Source organism: Dermacentor variabilis, chromosome 8, assembly GCF_050947875.1.
Source record: "Dermacentor variabilis isolate Ectoservices chromosome 8, ASM5094787v1, whole genome shotgun sequence".
In the NCBI taxonomy this organism is placed as follows: domain Eukaryota; kingdom Metazoa; phylum Arthropoda; class Arachnida; order Ixodida; family Ixodidae; genus Dermacentor; species Dermacentor variabilis.
The window spans coordinates 35,907,225-35,926,952 of record NC_134575.1 but is presented as its reverse complement, the minus strand read 5'-3'; the positions used below and the strand labels follow the sequence as shown (position 1 = coordinate 35,926,952).

The 19,728-nt window shown below is 43.5% G+C and overlaps 1 protein-coding gene across 7 annotated transcripts in view; it reads left to right on the top strand.

Moving 5' to 3' along the window:
• The window catches only part of LOC142590001 (prominin-1-A-like), a 60,177-nt gene that overhangs the window by 8,633 nt on the left and 31,816 nt on the right, over window positions 1–19,728 (top strand). For 6 of the 7 annotated variants that reach the window (XM_075701804.1, XM_075701798.1, XM_075701800.1 and 3 more), the window contains exons 2-9: window positions 9,049–9,234; window positions 10,672–10,827; window positions 12,846–12,910; window positions 13,571–13,779; window positions 14,444–14,564; window positions 15,036–15,102; window positions 15,709–15,789; window positions 17,242–17,447. In XM_075701804.1, the coding sequence (XP_075557919.1) occupies window positions 9,135–9,234; window positions 10,672–10,827; window positions 12,846–12,910; window positions 13,571–13,779; window positions 14,444–14,564; window positions 15,036–15,102; window positions 15,709–15,789; window positions 17,242–17,447 (1,005 nt within the window). In that variant the 5' untranslated portion in view covers window positions 9,049–9,134. Of the gene's footprint in view, window positions 1–4,140; window positions 4,396–9,048; window positions 9,235–10,671; window positions 10,828–12,845; window positions 12,911–13,570; window positions 13,780–14,443; window positions 14,565–15,035; window positions 15,103–15,708; window positions 15,790–17,241; window positions 17,448–19,728 lie in introns of those variants that run through there. The other variant, XM_075701799.1, reaches the window with a different exon arrangement.

Sequence of the window (19,728 nt, the reverse complement as noted above, 5' to 3'; positions counted from 1 at the left end):
TGTGATTTAAATTGAGCAGCTGGTTTTCCTCCTCTGTACACATTGCTTTGTTAAGCTGTTTAGTAATGAACATTAAATGGCACAGCTGTGTCTTGTCCTTCATTCATGTTTTCTTTAGCTGTTCTCACGATGAATGCCTGGAGTATCCCCAATGTTCCTATCTTAGTCTGTTCACATGACACGGTGGTTTGAGATATTTGTGTATTTTAGGAAGCGCAGCCAAGTGAATTTCTTGCATCTATTTTGTCTTCACAGAAACTTAGCACTTTGAGAGTAGTATCATGCAATGTAGACTGTCATTATGGTTGAGGTTACAGGTTCGTGGAAGTACGGGTGATGACATTATTAAGCAATGAAGGGAATTAGAAAATCTCATCAAAATTTTTGATATGGCTAAAGAAAAACCTGTACTTTGGGCCCAACTTCAATTTACACATTCAAATACACGTGAAGTGAAAAAAGTTTTCTAATTATTAGCAAGGGCTAGATAGAATTGTATGAAATGTGTTTTGTTTAAAAGATAAAGCTAAATTCCACTGAAGGTGGGAAGAAAAATTGTCATATAAGGCCTGTTTTCTTTTTTTGGTAAAAAAAGATGGCCACAGTTTGGTACGCTTAAAAACTAAATTGAAGCACCAAGTTTGCAAACCTGTAACTCTGCCCCAAAAACAGAGGTGAGAATTCGGTAAACTGCATCAATTAGAGCATCTCAAGTGGAGAAATTTTGATATCAGTTTACAGCTGCACAAAATTGTTACGGGTATGTGAGTGTTTCAAAAAATATTTATACATTATGGCGTATTTCAAAGCAACGTATAATGCATCAGTATTGCCTGTTTTAGATGCTTCAGGAGGTGCACGTTACAAAATTGTGGTATATCGCTTTCTTTTGAAATTGTTGGAAAAAGAAATGATGGCCCAAATGAAGCGTCTACTTCTAAAGTTGTTAAACAGTTACTTTGTCTTTTAAATGCAACAGACCTCATTAGATTTAGTGCTATGAAATGCTAAGAAAAATGATTTATCCATTCCTATGGATTTAGATACGAGCTCCTAAGGTAAAGCTTTCTCTTAATGGTTTGGTGCTTGGATTTTGAAGGCAGGATTTGTACAGTAAGCCACATTTTTATTCCGATAACTTCAAAGAAACATATTTCACTTGCTGCTGCGTTGTGTGTGCTCAAATATCGTGCCAGGATAGGATATTTTGTTCTGAATTGTTCAGCAAAACAACCGCCATGGCCACTTACTCTCTCACTTGTGCCATTTCAGTTTGGAATCGTATTCCTGGTTATCATATCTATTACAGGCTGCGATATCTTTCTTGAATGTTCATGTGAATATGATACTTCTTAAGCTTCTTCTTGATATATACAGTCCTGCATATCATTAGTTTGAGGTAATTGTTTAATTCATTTGTGCTGTCACACTTTTTGCCCCGAATCCAACTTTCTTTTGTGGTTGTTGCACCCGCAAAGTGTATTCGAGATGTAGTGTTCTATTTGCCCATCTTTAGTGCAATCCTGCTTGTTGTACGTTTTTGGCATTTTATTCTCATCGCCATTTCTTGTCGTCTTCCATCTTATGTTAGCTTCTGGTTGTGCAAAATTAATGAGAATGGAGTTTTGAAAGAACACTTTATCAGTGCAAACTGACTTGGCGTGTTCTTAGGTGTCCCTTAAGGCGTGTTTGGCTTATGTAGGGTGGTGACTACATAGAAAAAAACTGCTTCAGTTCCTGAGCACCTCATAACAATCACACTGAAGGGATGTATATGCCAGCTTCGCTCGAGGGCAGGGAACAGGAAATGCTGAACAGGCAAACATATCTTTGCTGACGACTTCTGCGAACCTCCTATATGAATGCATGTTCTGTGCAGATGGGTGCAAGTATCTTGAGTGTGTGCATCAGTGCCTCATTTTCATCTGCATCATATCCTGGCTAGTTGTCGTAAACTGTTTTGGTGCGTGTACGTTACAATTGCTGTCCTGTCTGCCGATGTTGCTGTTGGCTGGGTTTGGGAAACATTCGCCGTAGCCTGTTTGCATGACCATCCTTTTCCTCGCAACTGCTGTGCTTCATGTCACCGTGTTTTTTGATTATTGGTTTACACTGAGAGAAACCTTGGGGTCAGAAGCTGCTTTCTAAATATATGGCAGCAGAGACATTGTTTTGCTCGTTATCAACTGCACTGAACATCAGGAGGTTTGCTTGATTATACCGATCATATCAAGCAGCCTTTCGGTTCAGTGCAATTTTTTATCGAAATTGCTAAATATTGTAACATTAATAAAAGAATTGCTGCATCAAGTTCATAACGCTCAATTCAACAATATATAGCAGGTAAAGGGTATGTATCATACTCTGAAATATACAGCTTATCTGTGAGTAGGACTTTTGCGAAGAATTTTCATAAAATTTTAAAGCGACACCGAATCAAAATATGAAGTCGAGCTAGATTGAAAGAATTAGGCTTGTGTAATAACGAATTCATCACTTGTAGTGAGAACAGAGCTTTTGTGAGCGATAAAATAAGAAAATGGAAAATCTGGAGTGGCGCTACCTGTTGTGGTCTATGGTACCTCACATGTGACGTCAGCGCTGGCTTATTCACTGAGAGCAGCATGGAGTGATGTCACGGGGAGATTGCGTCAACACGGCTGTTTTGGTGTGGGCTGTTCAAATCGAGAAACAGTAGTGGAACCTTCTGTGGCAATTTTTTCTGTGCAAAAAGGAGATATATTGGCATCCAGAAAATGCTGTCACACTTCTAGATGAATAATCGATGTAGCTAGACTTAAAGGGGCGCTGAAGCACTTTTCGGACACAGTAAGCCCACATTGCTGATCTGTACAAGAGTCCCCTGTGAACATGTGAGCCAAATATCGTTGCACTGCATGCGTCGGGGAATATGGAATCTCGTGTCGAAAACGGGGGAAAAATCTCTTGCACTCGCTTCGGCAATGTCGTTGTGCAGCGCCATCATGAGCAGCTGGAGCCACCAACAGCTATTGGCTGATTTCGTGATCGCGAGAACGTTCTCAGTAATACACAGTTGCAAATTTTGAGTTAAATGAATGAAAAACATGCGTCTGCAATTTCAAGAAGACAGAAAAATCATTTCATCTTTGCACTGCCGGTCTCCGCACGACAGTTGCGTGTAGCCGAGTCTGCTGTGTGGCGTAGTCTACCACGGCTGCCACAGGGTGCCGCAACGAGCCTTTTTGCTTCCAAGACATTAATCTTTTGGGTGAGGCTTTGCCCCCTTGGCTTCCCCCATGTGTAGCTTCCAGTGCGCTAGTGGCGACAAAAAAAGAGTGGAAGGTGCGTGTTGGTGCAATAACTTCACACGTATTTGAAGGATTTGAAAAAAAAATTTGTGCCTTAAGATTCACGAGACGACGTCCTTTAGTAGTGAGGTCATCCTACGATTAGTTGAAAAAGTGTGTCAGGGCCACTTTAATATTTCCCTTTAGTGCCCCTTTAACAATGTCACATAAGCCGTAAACTTGTATGTCACGTTTGATCACTTAACTGCGATATCCGTGTTTGGTGCAGAGTTGCGAATTTTGTTAACGTCACGCTTCAATTTCTTAAAACTTACAAATATTTTTCAAGTTTTGTAAAAAAGTATGAGAGTCCCTAGATCAAGCTTCCCACAGTCTGCATAATTCAACTTCCTCTATTAAATGCAACAAGTTTCATTCACATGAGTTAATAGCATTTCTGCTTTTCACCTGTATTTTTAATAAGGAAATCGGAGTTGGCCTTGAGCTAAAGCCTCCTCTTAAATGCCTGATAATCTACATCCTTGTGACTGACATGGGGGAGGCAGAGAGCTTGATAACATTCGCACATCTCACATGTACTTCCTTGGATCTCTACAGTTTTTGGATAAATCATTGTTCACGAAGTGCTGTTTTACGCGGTAGCTGGCGCTCACCCTATCTCTCATGTTCACGCGGGCTGGAGAGGGGCACGTTGACGTCTGCAGCAAATTGCCTTATCTCCCTCGCCCGTGACCTTTGATAAAATGGACAGGTCTCTAATCTTGCTCAGTCCTATTTTGATGCTTTCTTTATTTTCTGGTGTTCTTCGTGCTTTGTGTCAGGAGAGCCGCACAGTAGATGTATTACCTTTGGAACAATCGTGCTATCAGCGTTGAGAGGCTTGACGATAGGCCGCATCATCGCTGCTTCTCTTCGCTAGAGCCTTGGTGTGCTGTTCGAATTCCCAGAGCTTGCTTGCTGGTGCATTGTGTGCGAGCACCTTTTTGGATTTGCAGTCATTCTTCGACTCTTGTGCATACTGTAGCCACTAGGAATGTGTTTAGGATGTTAAATGTGATGTCAGCTGCGAAGTACTGTTGGGCTTAAGTCAGTTTTAGTCGGCAAGGTGAGCATCTTTTTCTTTCTTTATACTGTATTTCCATCGCAGCAACCTAATGATTCTTTCGTTTATTGAGCTTAATGGCCTGAAGCTAAACTGGGGCTGTTAAATATGCTGCATTTTTTTAACCCTTTCAGCGTCACTGACATACTGGCACGTTCTCGCTTTTCTGTCCGGCCGTGTCAGTGACGTCTGATAGAAATGTGCGGACCATACCTAGAGGGTATTTGCCATTATGCGTGTCATTTTCGCTCTTCTGCATGACCAAAAATAAACCATAGCGTTTGTTTTATAATATCCGAGAAAAAATACTCAATACTCCAGGTGTGTCACCTCCGAAAAAACCTGACACTGAAAGGGCTAATTCAGGTTATTTAGTGAGCGTGTATTTGTTAGTGGTGTCTGGTACGATGAGACCGCCACCTCTGCTTTCGGTGACGATAATAAGTGCCTTCCTCATGTCCAGCGCCGTGTTACACTTGGTGCGCATTCTGAACTGATCATATTGAAAGGTGATGTAATTATTTGCTATGCTGTCTAGCAACTGAGGCTCTGTAATGTAAATACATACCGATGTTGACAGCTCATAGAGAAATAAAAACGGGACAACATTTTTCTGTCAGTACTCCTTTAAAGAATTTCCGTTTATACATAAGAAGCGAAAGAAAATGCTCCATAAGGTATCTCCGGCAATTCAAACTGTACAGAAAATTAATGAAAATAAAGAAATGCTAAACTAAACACTATAGCTAAAGAAATGCTGTATAAAGAAGTCTACTCTCTCTGCCTGTCTCCTTTTTTCCTGGAGTCTGTGGGCACGGCAAGCACAACTGAGGCCAACTTCTGCCGACTCTTCCAAGCTTTTACACTTGCATGCGAATTGGGGAATGACGGACATGTAACGGGCACTTAGTATGTGGATAATTAGAATGTGAGAATTGGTAATAGGAAACATTTCCATTCCATAGGGCATTGTTATACTATCTGTTCCACTGTCTTAGTTGACCACGTGACATCACACAATAGTATCATACTACTTGATGGCACACCATTAGCGACGATGTTGTGTAGACTGGAATTGCGAGTTTCTGGCTCCGTCAAAGAAAAAAAAAAAAAGCAGTAGACTTGCCTCTGCTGTACATTATGTGCAGGACATCGTACGCATGAGCAGCTACCGAGGTTAACTTATAGGAGAAAATGTTCATGTTAGAAGAGAACAAAATGTACGTATCTGCCGTTTTTCCTGCCCTATGCACAACAATTGTCGTTGGAGAATGCGGGGGCGAGCTTCAAACAATGGGAGATAGGAGGGAACAAGGGAAGGCATCATAGTCTGTGGTTCGCTGCAGTGAATCGGTAGCTGTGGAGCTCTGATATGAGGTTGCACGTTTGATTCCTGTTCACATTATAATGAAGGGATACTAAAAAGCACCCTAGTTACTTAGATTTGGCAGCTCAATAAAGAGCCAGATAATGGTAAAAATATCTGAAGCAACCTTGGGACATTAAATATAATTTGTTATCATCACAGGTTACATGTGTGTCTCTCGCTTATCTCTTTTGTGGGCTTTTGAGGTGGCCTTGCTACACTGTATCAATTCAAAGAGTGTTTTGTGGTATCCGTAGTCATCATCATCATCCTAATTTAGGTTCACTGCAGGATGAAGGCCTCTGCCAGTAATCTCTAATTACCCCTGTCCTGTGCTAGCTGACTCTTATCTCATGCATGCAAATTTACTAATTTTATCACACCGCCTTACTTATCTGTTGTCCTTGGCTGAGCTTCCCTTGTCATGGCACCCACTTTGTAACTTTGATGAACGACTGGTGATTTGCCCTGTGCATTACATGACCAGCTCAGCTCCATTTTGTCCTCTTAATGTCAACAAGAATGTCGGCGGCTCCTAGCCCCATCTGCTCTCTAATCCACCCGCTGAGCTCCTGTCTCTTAACATTGCGTCCACCATTTTTTGTTCCATCGCTTGTTGTGTAGTCATTTGCTTGTTCGTGGGCTCCTTTGTTGCCATGCTCTGTTATGTTGTGTTTTGTTGTCGTATGCCCAACTAGACGTGCCACTTTAGAAGAGGCCAATTCTCATAGGGAGATGTGAGCTTCCCGTTTGTAAGACAGGCCAAGTTGAGCACATGAGTACATCTGTCTCGGTAGCTTGATTTGACATTTTGTAATTACACATGACAACGGAAAGGCAACAGTGATGCAGCACCTTTACGTGCTTGTATTGTTTCCATCCTGTTGTTTGGTTGTCCTTACTGTTAATGGGTCAACTTGAAGGCAACAACACAGGCACTGTGCCAGCTACAAAACAGCGGAAAGGAGACTGACGCAGGTGCTTACAAGTTATGTTGGTTGGAGGACAAATAGAATTGGGGCATTGTTGTGTTTCTGTTGCCTGCTGTACTTTAAAACATGTTTATTTTCAGCACATCGTCTTTTTAAGCTGTTAACAGAGTGTGAAATACAAATGCACAACAGAACACTGCACATTAACGGGAGCAGTTTTAGTAGCCTTCACACACAGACTGAAGAAACAGCAATTCCAATTCGCTTTAACATCATCAACAGAATCTGCACCCAGAACACTTCTACAATAACATTGTTACAGTCTGTAATCATGCTTAAAAAACAGGAATACTTAGACAGTCCTTGATGAGTAGAGTATACAAACATGAGAATTATTAGTACAGGCAGATGCTCTTGCCGGGGGAGGCATAACTGTAGAGGCTGGAATTTAGAATTGAGACATGTAACTTATACAAAAACATTAATCTGGCTATTATTGCAATAGCAATTATATGAACACTCCAGGTGAATTTCCACCGTCTGCATCGGTGCTGGCATGATGTCCTGTATAAAGTCCAAGTGCGATGACATCACGGCTGTGTGCCGTACACTGTAAATGCAAGGAAAGTGTGTTGGCTTGATGTAGGTGTGAGCCAAGGTGTGTGTGCTTGGAAAGGGGCAGGTTAGTGTGAATCTCCTCTCCTACACCAGCTGCCGCGGCTGAGCACGGCCGCATGCGTCCTATCGTAGAAGCAGCCTGGGTTTGGTTAGCAGACTAGCCAGCTGGATAAAGTGCTTGGCTTCATGTACGCTGTGTTCTCGTATGCTTTGTTGACATTGAAACGAGAGGCATCATGAAGGGGAATTTGCTTGCTGCTGCTGGCTGCTCTTCGTCATGCCAACGTTCTGACAGCGAGTGTAGTATGTGGTCATAGAGCGAGATGAGTTCGTGTTTACTTGCGCACGCATGACAACGTGATTGTTAATTTAGTTAGTGAGCAAATGTTTACAGTAGTTTATGCTGCTGATCGAACGACTAACCTTACTTTGTATAGCTGCCTAATAATTTGCTATCGCCATGAATGCTTCGCCTGCCGGGTGAAGCTAGGTCTTTTTTTTTTTTTTTTTTAGCAAGTTTCAAGGCTCTGCCACGCTAAGCAACTCGACAATGGAACGAGTTCTGTCACTGTCATTCGTAGAAAAATAAAATAAAAGTGAAGCTCAGAGCCAGATGTTGTATTTTCTCCAAATAATCGACAAGGTACAGCTGGCTTGGGTCCCAAGCTATACTTGCAATGTGGATTGTAATGTGTGCCTTTAGGGGATTGCCTTGCGCAGCATATCATTTTGTTGGCTACATTGGTTTCAGCAAGAATGCATCCTCGTACGATGCTTGTCATGGAAAGGCACTGGCCAAAATGGTTGGAATGCAGGCAGTACCATGCAATCTTGTTGTCCTCGAACCAGATAGATCCACTGTATTCTTATGGATATCTCTGTGGGTATCTCCTGTCTTGCTGTAAAGTAAATGAGATAGCTGTGTGGCTCTCCCACTGCGTGTTGACAAAGGAGACAGGATTTTTCAGATAGTGCACAACGGAAAAAAACAAGGTGTTCCATACGTAGGCCAATCTTTATTATTTTCCTTTTCTGAACTTAAAAGCATCTGTTAAATATAATTTTGTTTTGACACAGAGCCTAACTTCATTCATGGTATCTGTTGCTTTTGTTTTGAATTCTAAAGTAACGGTGCTGGATTTTCGGGTGCACCAGCACGACAGCTGCATATATGTACTCATTGTGTTGTTTACATGTCTTTGTTTATAACAGTTTCACCTACACTCTGCCAGGCACCAAATAAAGCAAATATTTTGCATTTGCAGTGTTGTGTTGGTATACATGACTTTGTGTATAGCATCTTGATTGTATCGGTTGAAAATTTCCGCACTATCTTCTGGTATGCTTTCGTCAGGCTGAAGAGATCAGATTAAAATGTCTGCTTGAGTCTGGCATGGCAGGTGGAGGGTTATGCCAGAAAGGGTGGCGTCGGGGTAGATTTTCGTGTTTTTGTGGGCCGATTTTTGCAATGTCTTAGGCACATTTAGACTGTAGGGTCAGTATAATGTAACAATTTTATTCTGAGGCTATTCCTGTTTACGCTTTGTCAGTGGTCCAAGAGGGGCCCTGCCCGCATCATCACCAGGATTGGGTAGCCTTAAGCTATAGACGTGAAGAGTAAAAGTAAGGGAAAAGTATCCAACATATTAGAGACTTAGATCTCCGGGCCAAGTAGCCAGTGAGACAAGGTTCAGTGACGCGTTTCATGTTAACGTGAAATGTTCTTCCATGCTTTTGCAGGACTCCCCCTCTGTTCCTAAGTGGGCACACAGTGGCAGAAGAGTCCGCCACATTTACTGCACCTAGGCCTGGATGACTGCGTCACCATGCTAGCTGCCAAGATGGGGCCAACGATAGCCTTCTTTGCCATCGCCTTGGCGGCGGCGGCGCTACCCATTGCCACATCCCAAAGCGATTCCGATAATGGTGGGTTCCTTTTAGCATGTGGTAAACTCGTTATATTGAGTGCAACTTTGGTGTGCACCAGCCGACACCTGGTCGCCTATTACTGTCTGTGACATTGTGTACCACTGGTTAAGAATAACAGCACAATGCTACGCAGTACTGCAAGTTAAAGGAAAAGTATGTGGAAAAGTATGGTTGTAGTAGAGACCTGTCTTATGTGCAAAGTTTGAACAAAGATGCGTGGGAGAGGTGAAAGATGTCAGCTTAATTGCTAGATTGCCTGGCTTACTTCTGGAGCAATGTAATGATTTGATGCCAGTGTGCATGGATCAGTCTTGACAGAGTGTGGAATTTCGCTGCGCTCCCACATCTGGTCGCCTCATTTCTTCTGGCAAAGGCTGGCAAATCAGTTCTGCAGAATGGCTGTACATCTTTGCTCCTTTTCAGAAGGCTTTACACCTTCTGAAAAAAAAAAAAAGAATGTTTATGCAATACGAAATATACTTTTGTGGCCTTGGGGCCATGCAACTTGTGATCTTGTGGCCTACAAAACTCGCTCAACTTCAAGCGCGGTGCTCAAGCTGTCGGTGAGCTTCAGGACATGTTTCTGCATATGTGAACTTCCTCGCAGTCTTTGTGCTTTCCAAATACATTTGGGGATCACTGAGGCAATCTGTTAACGTATAAAAGTATTCTAAACAGATATGAACTAGCATCCTGTGCGCAGGGCTCTGCGATTTGGGGATCACTGAGGCAATCTGTTAACGTATAAAAGTATTCTAAACAGGTATGAACTAGCATCCTGTGCGCAGGGCTCTGCGATTTGGGGATCACTGAGGCAATCTGTTAACGTATAAAAGTATTCTAAACAGGTATGAACTAACACCCTGTGTGCAGGGCTCCGCGAATGCCGTTTCAACTGGATATCTGACAACTTTTATGAGTTTATTGTGTAGGCTCGATTATGTTAGCTTGAGTGCAGTTGTCATAATGACACGAAAAGTTTATGAATTTTTGTTTGTACATCTGGTTTAGGGCAAAACTGTTCTTAATAGAATAGAACTAGTATACACGGTGCAGCTGGGTTTTTCTTACCCGCTTGATTATACGGATCTTCCTGCACGACCATCAGCCATGCCCCCCATGAAACAACCTATAACAGCAATCAAAACTTCTGCCAACATCATGCAAATATTGCGTGGAGAAGCAGGAATATTCCTGTTGTCTGTGGCACAGATCACTGTAGGTGCGCCTGTAGTACAGAGTGCCTGTTTGCAGCATCTGCACCTAACAGACTCTCCAAACTTTATTAATAAGCAGTCGCATTTTGAGTAATACTAAAGCAACTTTTAGTATTTCTCTGGCTTCGACAGTAGTATATCTAAAATTTTAATGTAGGGAGGCCTGGAACTGGCTCCACTAATTGTCTTTCCTTATTCATCGCGACTGCCACCTCAGGCTGCCTCAGCCCAGTGAACATCAACTTCACGTCGGTGGACCCAAGCTCGTATGACTTTCAGTCGGTTCGAGTGCCGGAAGCGAGTGGAATGGACCACCTGTACAGCATCGTGACACACTTTGCGTCGCTCGTTGCTAAGCCTGGAATTCCAAAAGGTGAGCGCTTTCTCTTGGATCCCGTGATAGGGCCAAGGAAGTGACTGCGGTATGTATGTATGCTCGCCTAAAGCCCACAGCGACTGACCCATTCCTTAACCACGATTCCAGACGTTACCATTTTTTATGCGCCAAAGTTTGGTGTTTCAGAATGGATATTTCAGCGTAAAAAACTTGACAGAAATCCTGTTGCAGCGTCTAAACAAAATTTTTTTTTTTTTAATGCAGTCGTGTGGAGTAGTTGGTAATAGCCATATGTCGGCAGAACAAGCAAAACTTCACTTGTACCCGCTCGCTCCCCAATATTTTCCGCAAGCCATGTGTTCACTCGGGCTCACGTGCCCTCACGTTGGGCGCTCACTCGCGTTCTTACTCGTGCCGATACTTACGAATGCTCGCTCGCATTCATTGTCACTCCCATTCACACTTACCTAACACCCACTCATGCTCAGACTCGCGTCCAGCCACTGGCACTCGCTCGCATACATACTCACACTCTCCAACAGCCAGCCACATTCATGCCAATGTCCACTGAAAATCGCCATCACCAACATTCATTTGTGCTCTCGTTTACCAGCACTCACTCCAGTTCATGCACACATCCACCCACACCCTTTGTTGCTTGCCAACACTCCATTTCGTGCCTGTGAAATGAGCATGGAGAAAGTGAAAGTCGGGGCTCTTCAGTGGTTTTCTTTTTTTTTTTTTATTGCCTTTCTTTCTTTCTTTCTTTCTTTTTCTCTTTTTGTGGGTGTATACTCCCTCCGTGGTCAGAAATAAAGGTTAACATGTTGTTTTACTTTCTTTGGTTGTGGAACAATGCATACCTGTCAACCTCTCCCAAACTTTCTGTACTATAGTTTGCGGAATTAAGGTTGTGCAATTTTATGACTGTTGCATCTTTGTCTCATTTTTCTTTTGCAGAAAGCAAATTCCGTATTTGGAAAAGGTTCCAAGGTGTTGCAAAATAGGGTAGCATGAAATTACAAGAAATGTGTGCAGAAAAGCAATTGCGATGGTACTCGCGCCAGTTCCTTGTGACACTGCAAGGGGCCGTATAACCATTGGGTACTTTCCTCGAGCAAGTCTCTTCAGTATAGTTCTCGAAACAAGCAAAACCAGTAACAGCAATGTTGCTGAAAATGTCAGTGCAGTCGAAAGACAATGTGTTGCCTCTCAATCCCTGCTGCTCCAAGCTTGCTGCTACTTGTGTGCCACGTCCAAAGTGAAATCATTGTTAATCAAATATGCCCCCATTCTGCAAAACTATCACGAATGTTAAAGCAAGCAGGTTGGCAGGTATGGTAATGCTTGGGCTTCGTAGCGCTAAGATAGCTTCCCCATAAGGCAGTTTGCCAAGCTGATGGTGGTGTGGTCGGTCTTTCAAATGGCGTTTCAAATGACGAGATGGAAGAAACACAGATGTGGCTAATGAAATCAGCGTGCAATGTATGAGCACCGGCAGGCCCAGTTTGCACTTTGTCATCATTTGACTGACGACTGGTCTGACCGTTAGTTAGGCAAATGTGCAATGCAGAGGAGCACACTCACAAATTTGGAAGAGGCTCTAGTGCATTTCCTGTAACTTTGTTGCACAGTGCCTAAGGAAATCGTTTGGGGAACTAATACAGTGAACACTGTCGTATTCATTTGCACATTTGGTGAACAAGGAAACTTGAAGCCTGTGTGTTAGTCTCACGATGGCCTACTAAGAGGGACGAGCCTTGAGCGCTGATTTGCTCCAGTTGCACGTTTTGTAATAGGTGCCCTAAAGGGATGATCTCGAAATTCAATTAAGAATTTTTATGAGATAATTGCACGTTTTTGCCCGCATATTATATCGGCTTTGTGGAGTGATCCTGCACGAAGTGGTAGAGTCGTGGCATCCACCACAGACAAACTTTTTTTGTTATGTGCATAATAATTCGATTTAAGAACCAGTTTTGCATATTAGTTGTGTGGTTTCTTTTTCCAAGCGCGGGATATAAATTGACCTTGTGAGTGCTTCTGGCTTGCAGAACTTCTCGAGGATGACAGGCTGTTCAAGGATCCCGTTTCCATTGCCTTGACACGATGGAAAGATGTGAGTGAAACTTAGTTTTGTTAGCATACACAAGTGGTTCTTACTAGCACAAGTGCGTCAAATTAAAGACATAGTGATCATCATGTCTTTTTTGCTGCCATTAACATTGTGGGGCCCACTTAGTTGGATTTTGCTTACAATTTTAGTTATAGTGTGCATAAGTTATAGTTAGCTTGAACCGTTAGGCACCCACTATGGTAATGTAGCTTGGTAGCTACATTAGCTACCAGTAGCTTGGTGAAGTGCTATGACATTTATGTCAAAAAAAGTCCAAAGTTTTAAAATGAGGACCATAAAGAAATAAATGATGCTACATTGGCCCACGCTATGAGTAGCAGCATAGGAGACTGCCGAGCAAGTCATAGCTAGTGCCCAAATGTTGCTATATTTTTATTGCTCTCACATGTCCACCTTCTGCATTGTGATGTCACAACACATACGCCTTATGGGGGACTAAACCAAACATGGTTCGTAGAGAAGCTACTATAGTAAGTTACTTAGGGCGCTCTGAGGATTGTCAGGATCTTCTGTTTCGAGGTAAGGACCTTCATTTAACGTAAAAAAATATAATTTAATTTGTTTAAGATGTTTTGACAGCGCTCCTTCAAACTCGGTAACTCCGTAAAGAAATAGACTGAGCATGGTGTCGTCTGTATGCAGTTTCCCTACGTCTTCATGGGCCTGCTCATCCTGCTGGCCGTCGGACTGTTCCTGGCACTGGTTGTGCCGTTTGTCGGCGTGCTGGTTCTGTGCTGCCGCTGCTGCTGCAAGAGGTGCGGTGGTGCCGAGAACGTGCCGGAGGGGAAAGGAGACGCGACCAAGCGGGGCTGGCGGGGCGTGCTTCTCTTCATTCTCGCCGTTGTGCTGCTGTGAGTCACTCGCAGCTTCCGCGTAGTTTTTTCGAAACGGCACGTTTTGTGCGGTGGCATTATTCGCCGGTCACTTCTGCAGCGCAAAGGATGAAGTGCGCGGCCCTCTCCTTTGTGTGTCTCTGGTAGCCCTTGTGCTATGCAAATAACGAATCTGTTTTTAGAGAGAATTGCAAAGCATACGCGGGCCACGTTTTGTAAATTTTTTCCCCTTCATCCGTTTTCATGACGAGCTGCTACATTGGTTAAGGGGTTGTGGCCTTCTGTTGCTGAGCACAAGGTCCTGTCTGTCTGTCTGTCTGTCCTGTCTTCTTATTATCCATGCATGTGTATCCTGTATCTATCTATAATCTAATCTATGTACTTATTGTCCATGTCTAATATCTTGCCCTTCCACCATTGGCTACTGTCTCATTAATCTTGTAGCATTGCCAAGAATGTACCATGTCGCAGTCATCTTTGCATTCCCTTGTTTTGGGAACACCAAGCCAATTGGCTTAGCGGCGCTTTCTTTTCTCTGGTGAAATGTAACCAATGCGCTCCAGATTTGGAGGTGCAAAATAAGGAGGTGTTGTGTTAACATCGAACAGCCGTAATTGCTTGTGCACTTGGCCGGCATTGAAGCATTGTCATTTACCACTTTTTTTTTTGTTTATTGTTTCAGCTTTGCAGTGGTCTGTGCGTTTGTGACCAACGCATTCGTTCCAGCAGCGGTGGTGAAGCTTCCGGACAGTATCAACCACTCTGTGCACGATGTTGTAGTCGTCGTGAATAGGACTAAAGACGTGAGTGTGCTGTGCTTTGTGTTTGCTAATGTTCACTGCATGCTGTTTGGCATTAAAATTTGTAGAAAAAGAATGCATATTTGAAAGTGTTAACTATTTAACCAGAGGAGCACCAAGCCACTAATGGTTAACGTGCAGCGCAAAAGCATTGAGCTCAAGTCTAAGTGCATTAAGGGCGGGAGTGTTAAGTGCAAGTAGCACACGTGTGCTGCTTCAGTATTTTGGACTGAAACGCCATAAGGACACAAAAAAGAAAAGCAAGGGGACATGTAATGTCCTTGACTCGTCCTGTCACTCCCGTTTTCTACCTTCCTGTGTCTAGGTATCAAAAAAACTTTCAGCCAGCTTGACCAAGCCTTCATAATTTAATGAGTCGTCTCTTGAAGCATAGCAAATGGGGGCATCGTTGTGTGCCGTAGTAACTCCCGTTTTCCAGAACTCATGCGCGTCATGGCGTGCCATCCCTTACAGGACGTGGACCATCTGCTTGTGAAAAACTATGCGGAGTTCAAGTTCCAGTTCGAGCAGCGGCTGAACGGTGAGCCCAATACACCTCATTTATGTTGAACCTCATTGCGTGTGGTGGTTCATTCAGATGTCTATTATTATGTTGTATGTTTCTACTTGTTGTTTCCTTTATTTCCCTACTTGACAGTCTTTGTGCACCACACTAGCTTGGCAGCATTGTTTCCCAAGTTGGGCGTTCTTCGACTGTATTGAATCTTGACTTTGGTTATGTTCTGGCACTGGCTATGGCTTATTGCTAGGCTTTATCTTTCATGCAAGTGTGGACTTTTCAGTCAGATATCTAAGTGCTTTAAATGAGTACTGACATTCCTTATTTGGTTAAATGAAGGTCTTGGACCTAGATGAGCTGTATGCAGACAGTTCTAATTCAGGAGTACAACATTTATGCTCTACGTTGCCATTTCTTTAGAATCACGAATATGTTAATTTTTACTTGTTTACTTGCGCTTTGAGCAAGTTACGCTTTAATGTTGTAAACAAGGCACCATGGCCTGGTTACGTGGAAGTATTGTGCCGACAGTATTAAATTAAATAAATTTGATTATTGGTTGTTTGGTTGATCGAAGCGTTTTTTTGTTGCACTGTTTTTTTTTTTTCTTTTTTTTTTTTTTTTCAGTGTGCACCCACCAGGTTGGCGATGACGTCTCTGGGATCATCACACGGTCCCCAGCATTTCAACTCAAGCATGTGGCTGACAGTGAGCTTGCATTTCTTCTTTTATCGCAGTGTAGTGATCAGTTGTTGGTAGCATTAGTTTGTTCATTAGCAGGAGGGGAAGCAGTGCCAAAAGCATTAAAAATCTCTGCCAGGGTTGTTCTTACTTACTGCAGTATCATGATAGCCCAGTGGTTATTGGTGTTCCACTGTTTGAGCAAGAGGGTAAAGATCCAATTTCTGGCTGCTGCACCAAAATTCCCAAGGCAGTAGTACGCAGAAGGTGTTGTATGCTTGTGTTAGCCGTGCCTGTTCTTTAAAAATTCAGGCGGTTGAAATTAACCTTGAGACCTTCACTGTGACGTCCCTCAATGCCCAAGTACAGCTTCAGGATGTTAACCCTTTCAGGGTCAAGACGTAAATGTATGGTGCCGCGAATGAGTCCAAAATGGTTGGTGCCGTATACTTACAGCGCCATCTATACGTTTAAAAAGCGTGCCAATTTCCTAACTTTTTCTTTTCTGGCATATGCTGTCACTATGTGGGAATACATGGCATTTTTTTCTCGCACCTTCCGTTCTCGGTTTTCGTTGCATGGTTTGTTTTAGAACTAGATTGTTTGCTCCGGTGCTTCTATGTACTATCGCTTCGCTCGCTCATTGGCACGCACGCAGGCGGTCGGCGGTTAGTTTGGGCTTTGTTCCACGGGGTTTGCGAATATAGGCGGTGGGCGACAGTGCAAAAGGTAGGACTTGGCTCTACTGCAGACGTGCCGTCGCAACGTCGTCCGTTAAGCACGACCGAGTTTTATGTGTAAGCGAATGGCCGGGCCCTCCGGCACGTGCCGTCGCGCAAGAGCTTTGAGGCACCTGAATGTTCAGACAGTTAACGATACTGCGGTGAAGCAGTCGGAGAGGACGACCCTCTTCTGCCCCCGCCCCTTACCCCTGTGGGGGTCGCAGGAGAGGGATCAGGCACAGTTACAGATGTACTGGCTAACAGCTGTGTTCATTATGCAAAAAAGAGGTGAGGCGTGCAGACAGGACACAAGAGTAGAGAAGTGGACAACACGGCGTTCGTGTTGTCCACTTCTCTACTCTTGTGTCCTGTCTGCACGCCTCACCTCTTTTTTGCATAATGAATCCTTAACAACTAGCTCGGCTTTCTGTCGTTCTAAGCTCTGTTCTCTATGCAATTACGTAATGAAACAAATGCTACCGGAATGTCCTCATTGCAACAAACATACACTTTCAGGCACATCTTCCCTTTAATCAAACAAATAGCCTTCCAGAAGTGCTTGGCTATTTGCTTATGTTGAAAATAATCTTTGGCGATTTCTGCAGAATTTTCGTTTGAATTTGTCGACTTGGCTGCATCTTTGCCGATGAGGCGTGGGAGCTGAAACTTTTTGATAATGCCCGGATGCCCGTCACGGTAGCAAATGTTCACGCACATCTTGCGTTTCATTTCTCAAGTGGTCGTCCTCTATTTGCAGACGTCGAGAAGCTGAGCTTGGAGGTGGACAACATCACGGCCGTGGCGAAAGAAGCCAAGGACGTCATGACGAACATAGAGAAGTCGGTCGAAAGCGTCAAGAAATCTGTGGAAGAGGCGTCCAAGAAGTGCAAGGAGAAAAGCGGCGGCTCCACCTGCGACGACATTGAGAAGCACAAGAAAGACCTGGAGTTCAAGTTCGAGACTGTACGTAGACTTCTTGGCAGTCTGTGCTTATGTGGAAATAATGTGGGCTGTACCAATGTGCCAATGGTCCTAGCAAGCTACCCTTGCGAGAGACTGAGAAAGCATTGTTAAGAAGCTTTACCCTCGGGAATTCCGGTCTAAATACATGGAAATAGACAAATCGTCCTGCTAGGCACGCACTGCCTCAAAATTTGAGGTTCATAGCATGTAAGAAAAGAAAAAAATTTGAGATCTACCACCTTCAGGAAGTAAAGCTTCTTCAACTTTTCATTGAACTATGTTTACAGTGCAAGGCCTCACGTGGATGAAAGCATAGACTAGGAAACAGACAGCACTATCTAGTGTCATCTGTCGGTCACTTGAAGCCTTGCGCTGTGAGCATAGTTAAGATAGTTGAAAAATCACCGACCAACTAGCCCAAGCATTTACACTGCGGAGTTACGGTTTCGTTCAAGTTAAGTTTAAGGTAACTGAAGAATCGTGCTTACATTTGCAACTTGGATTTAAAGTAACAATATCACAGTTCTGTAAGTGCACCAAGTGAGACATCTAAAGCGCACAAAATTCATGGGTTATACGCCTCTCTGAAACAAACCAATAATTTGGGAGTTGGACTTTTACAAAGCCCTCGCAAAAATTTTAACACTTCAGGTGAGACGTAAATTCACATATCAAGTTTGTCCGCTTCAGATCCTTGAAAGGTGCAGTTGCAGGTGCTCGTAAGAGATGCAGATATCGTAGAGAGTGCAATATGTTTTTGGTGAAGTGTACAAGATTTTTGCTTGCCGTGCTGGAGTACTGGCTTTGGTGTTGGTGTAATTGAATCCCGGCTGCGGAGGCCGCATTTCAGTGGAGGCGAAATGCAAGAATGCCCATGTACTTGCAATGGGTGGCCGTTAAAAGAACCCCAGGTGGTCGAAATTAATCCGGAGTTCTTCCTTTACACCGTACCTCATCATAATTTCCTGGTTCGGGCACATAAAACCCCACAGTTTATTGATCATTGTGCTGAACAAGCTTTCCGGTCAGCACAATGATTAATGGGCAACATCGCAAAATAGCCCAGAATTCCATTTTAGTTAAGGATTTATAAACTTCGTGCTTCAATGTTCTTTTTGAAACAACCTATTATTGGTAATAAATGTAAAAAGAAATAGAGGCTTTAAATAAAATTCTTGTTCCTAGTGTCTCTGCTCTCTCTCAAATGCGACAAAATTTCATTCAAATTGGTCCAGTGGCTGTCTCATAAAAGCGTTTTTTTTTTTCCCTCTTACATGTGCTTGAATGGGTAGCATCCAAGTTACACCTGAGCTTAAAGCTTCCTCTGAAATGCTAAAGCTTGAGGTTACTCATATCCAAGTTGGACCCATAGTGAAAACTGCCTCGATGCTGCTCCTGTAGCACAATGTTCTAGCCTCCTTAGCACAGCATCACAGGTACTGGAAGGAAACCTCTGATCCAAAAGAATGGGGGGGAGGGGGTAGAGAACACGGAGCAGGGTTGTTTCAGAGGTGGGAGTAGCATACATGAGTTTATTGTGGAAAGCTACTCTCACCAGTTTCGTCATGCAAAACACACAAACGCACACGCACACAGAAAGAACAACTGTTTCAGCTCCTTTTGTGTTTCTTGTAGGATTTCCTAGGCCATTGGCGATTGTTTACGACGTAGAGAAGCACTTCAGTAGCATCCCTCGCATGCCCACACCTGTGCCTTATCTGCCTCCGTGTCGGAGCTCCCGCTTTTGAAAGCCCGGTATATAATTTCCTGGTCCTTGTGGCTTATTGCCCTCCAACACAAAAGCAACGGCGACCGGATGCAGCAGTATAGGGACGTACGCTGCTTATCTCTAGATTAGGGCCGTCTCGTCGCGCTCCGTTACTCTCCGTTCTTTGTGCAGTGCCGGTGGATGATGTTATTGCCTTGCTGGGCAGTAGTGACGTTCAACGGTAGCTGTTTGTATAGAGGGGCTTCTGTCTGTTGTCGCCCGTCATGAATTGCTGGTCAGGCAGTTTTATGGAAGTGTGATAACAGGCTGTGATGTTTGCTTCCAGCCAACGTAGTGCTCGAGTTGTGAAGCCATAGAAACAGAAGAAGGTGACATTTACTAGAGTGTAAACCACTTGTGTGGTTGTTTAAAACGCACTTGGTAATACTTTGGCTGGTGTTTACTGTCTAGAGTTAACGCAGCCTTAGAGCATCCTACAAAGATCGCTAGAAAGAACTGATGCTGCAATCATTAGTCGATCATGGCAGTAGTAAGTAAGTAGTTCGTGGATTT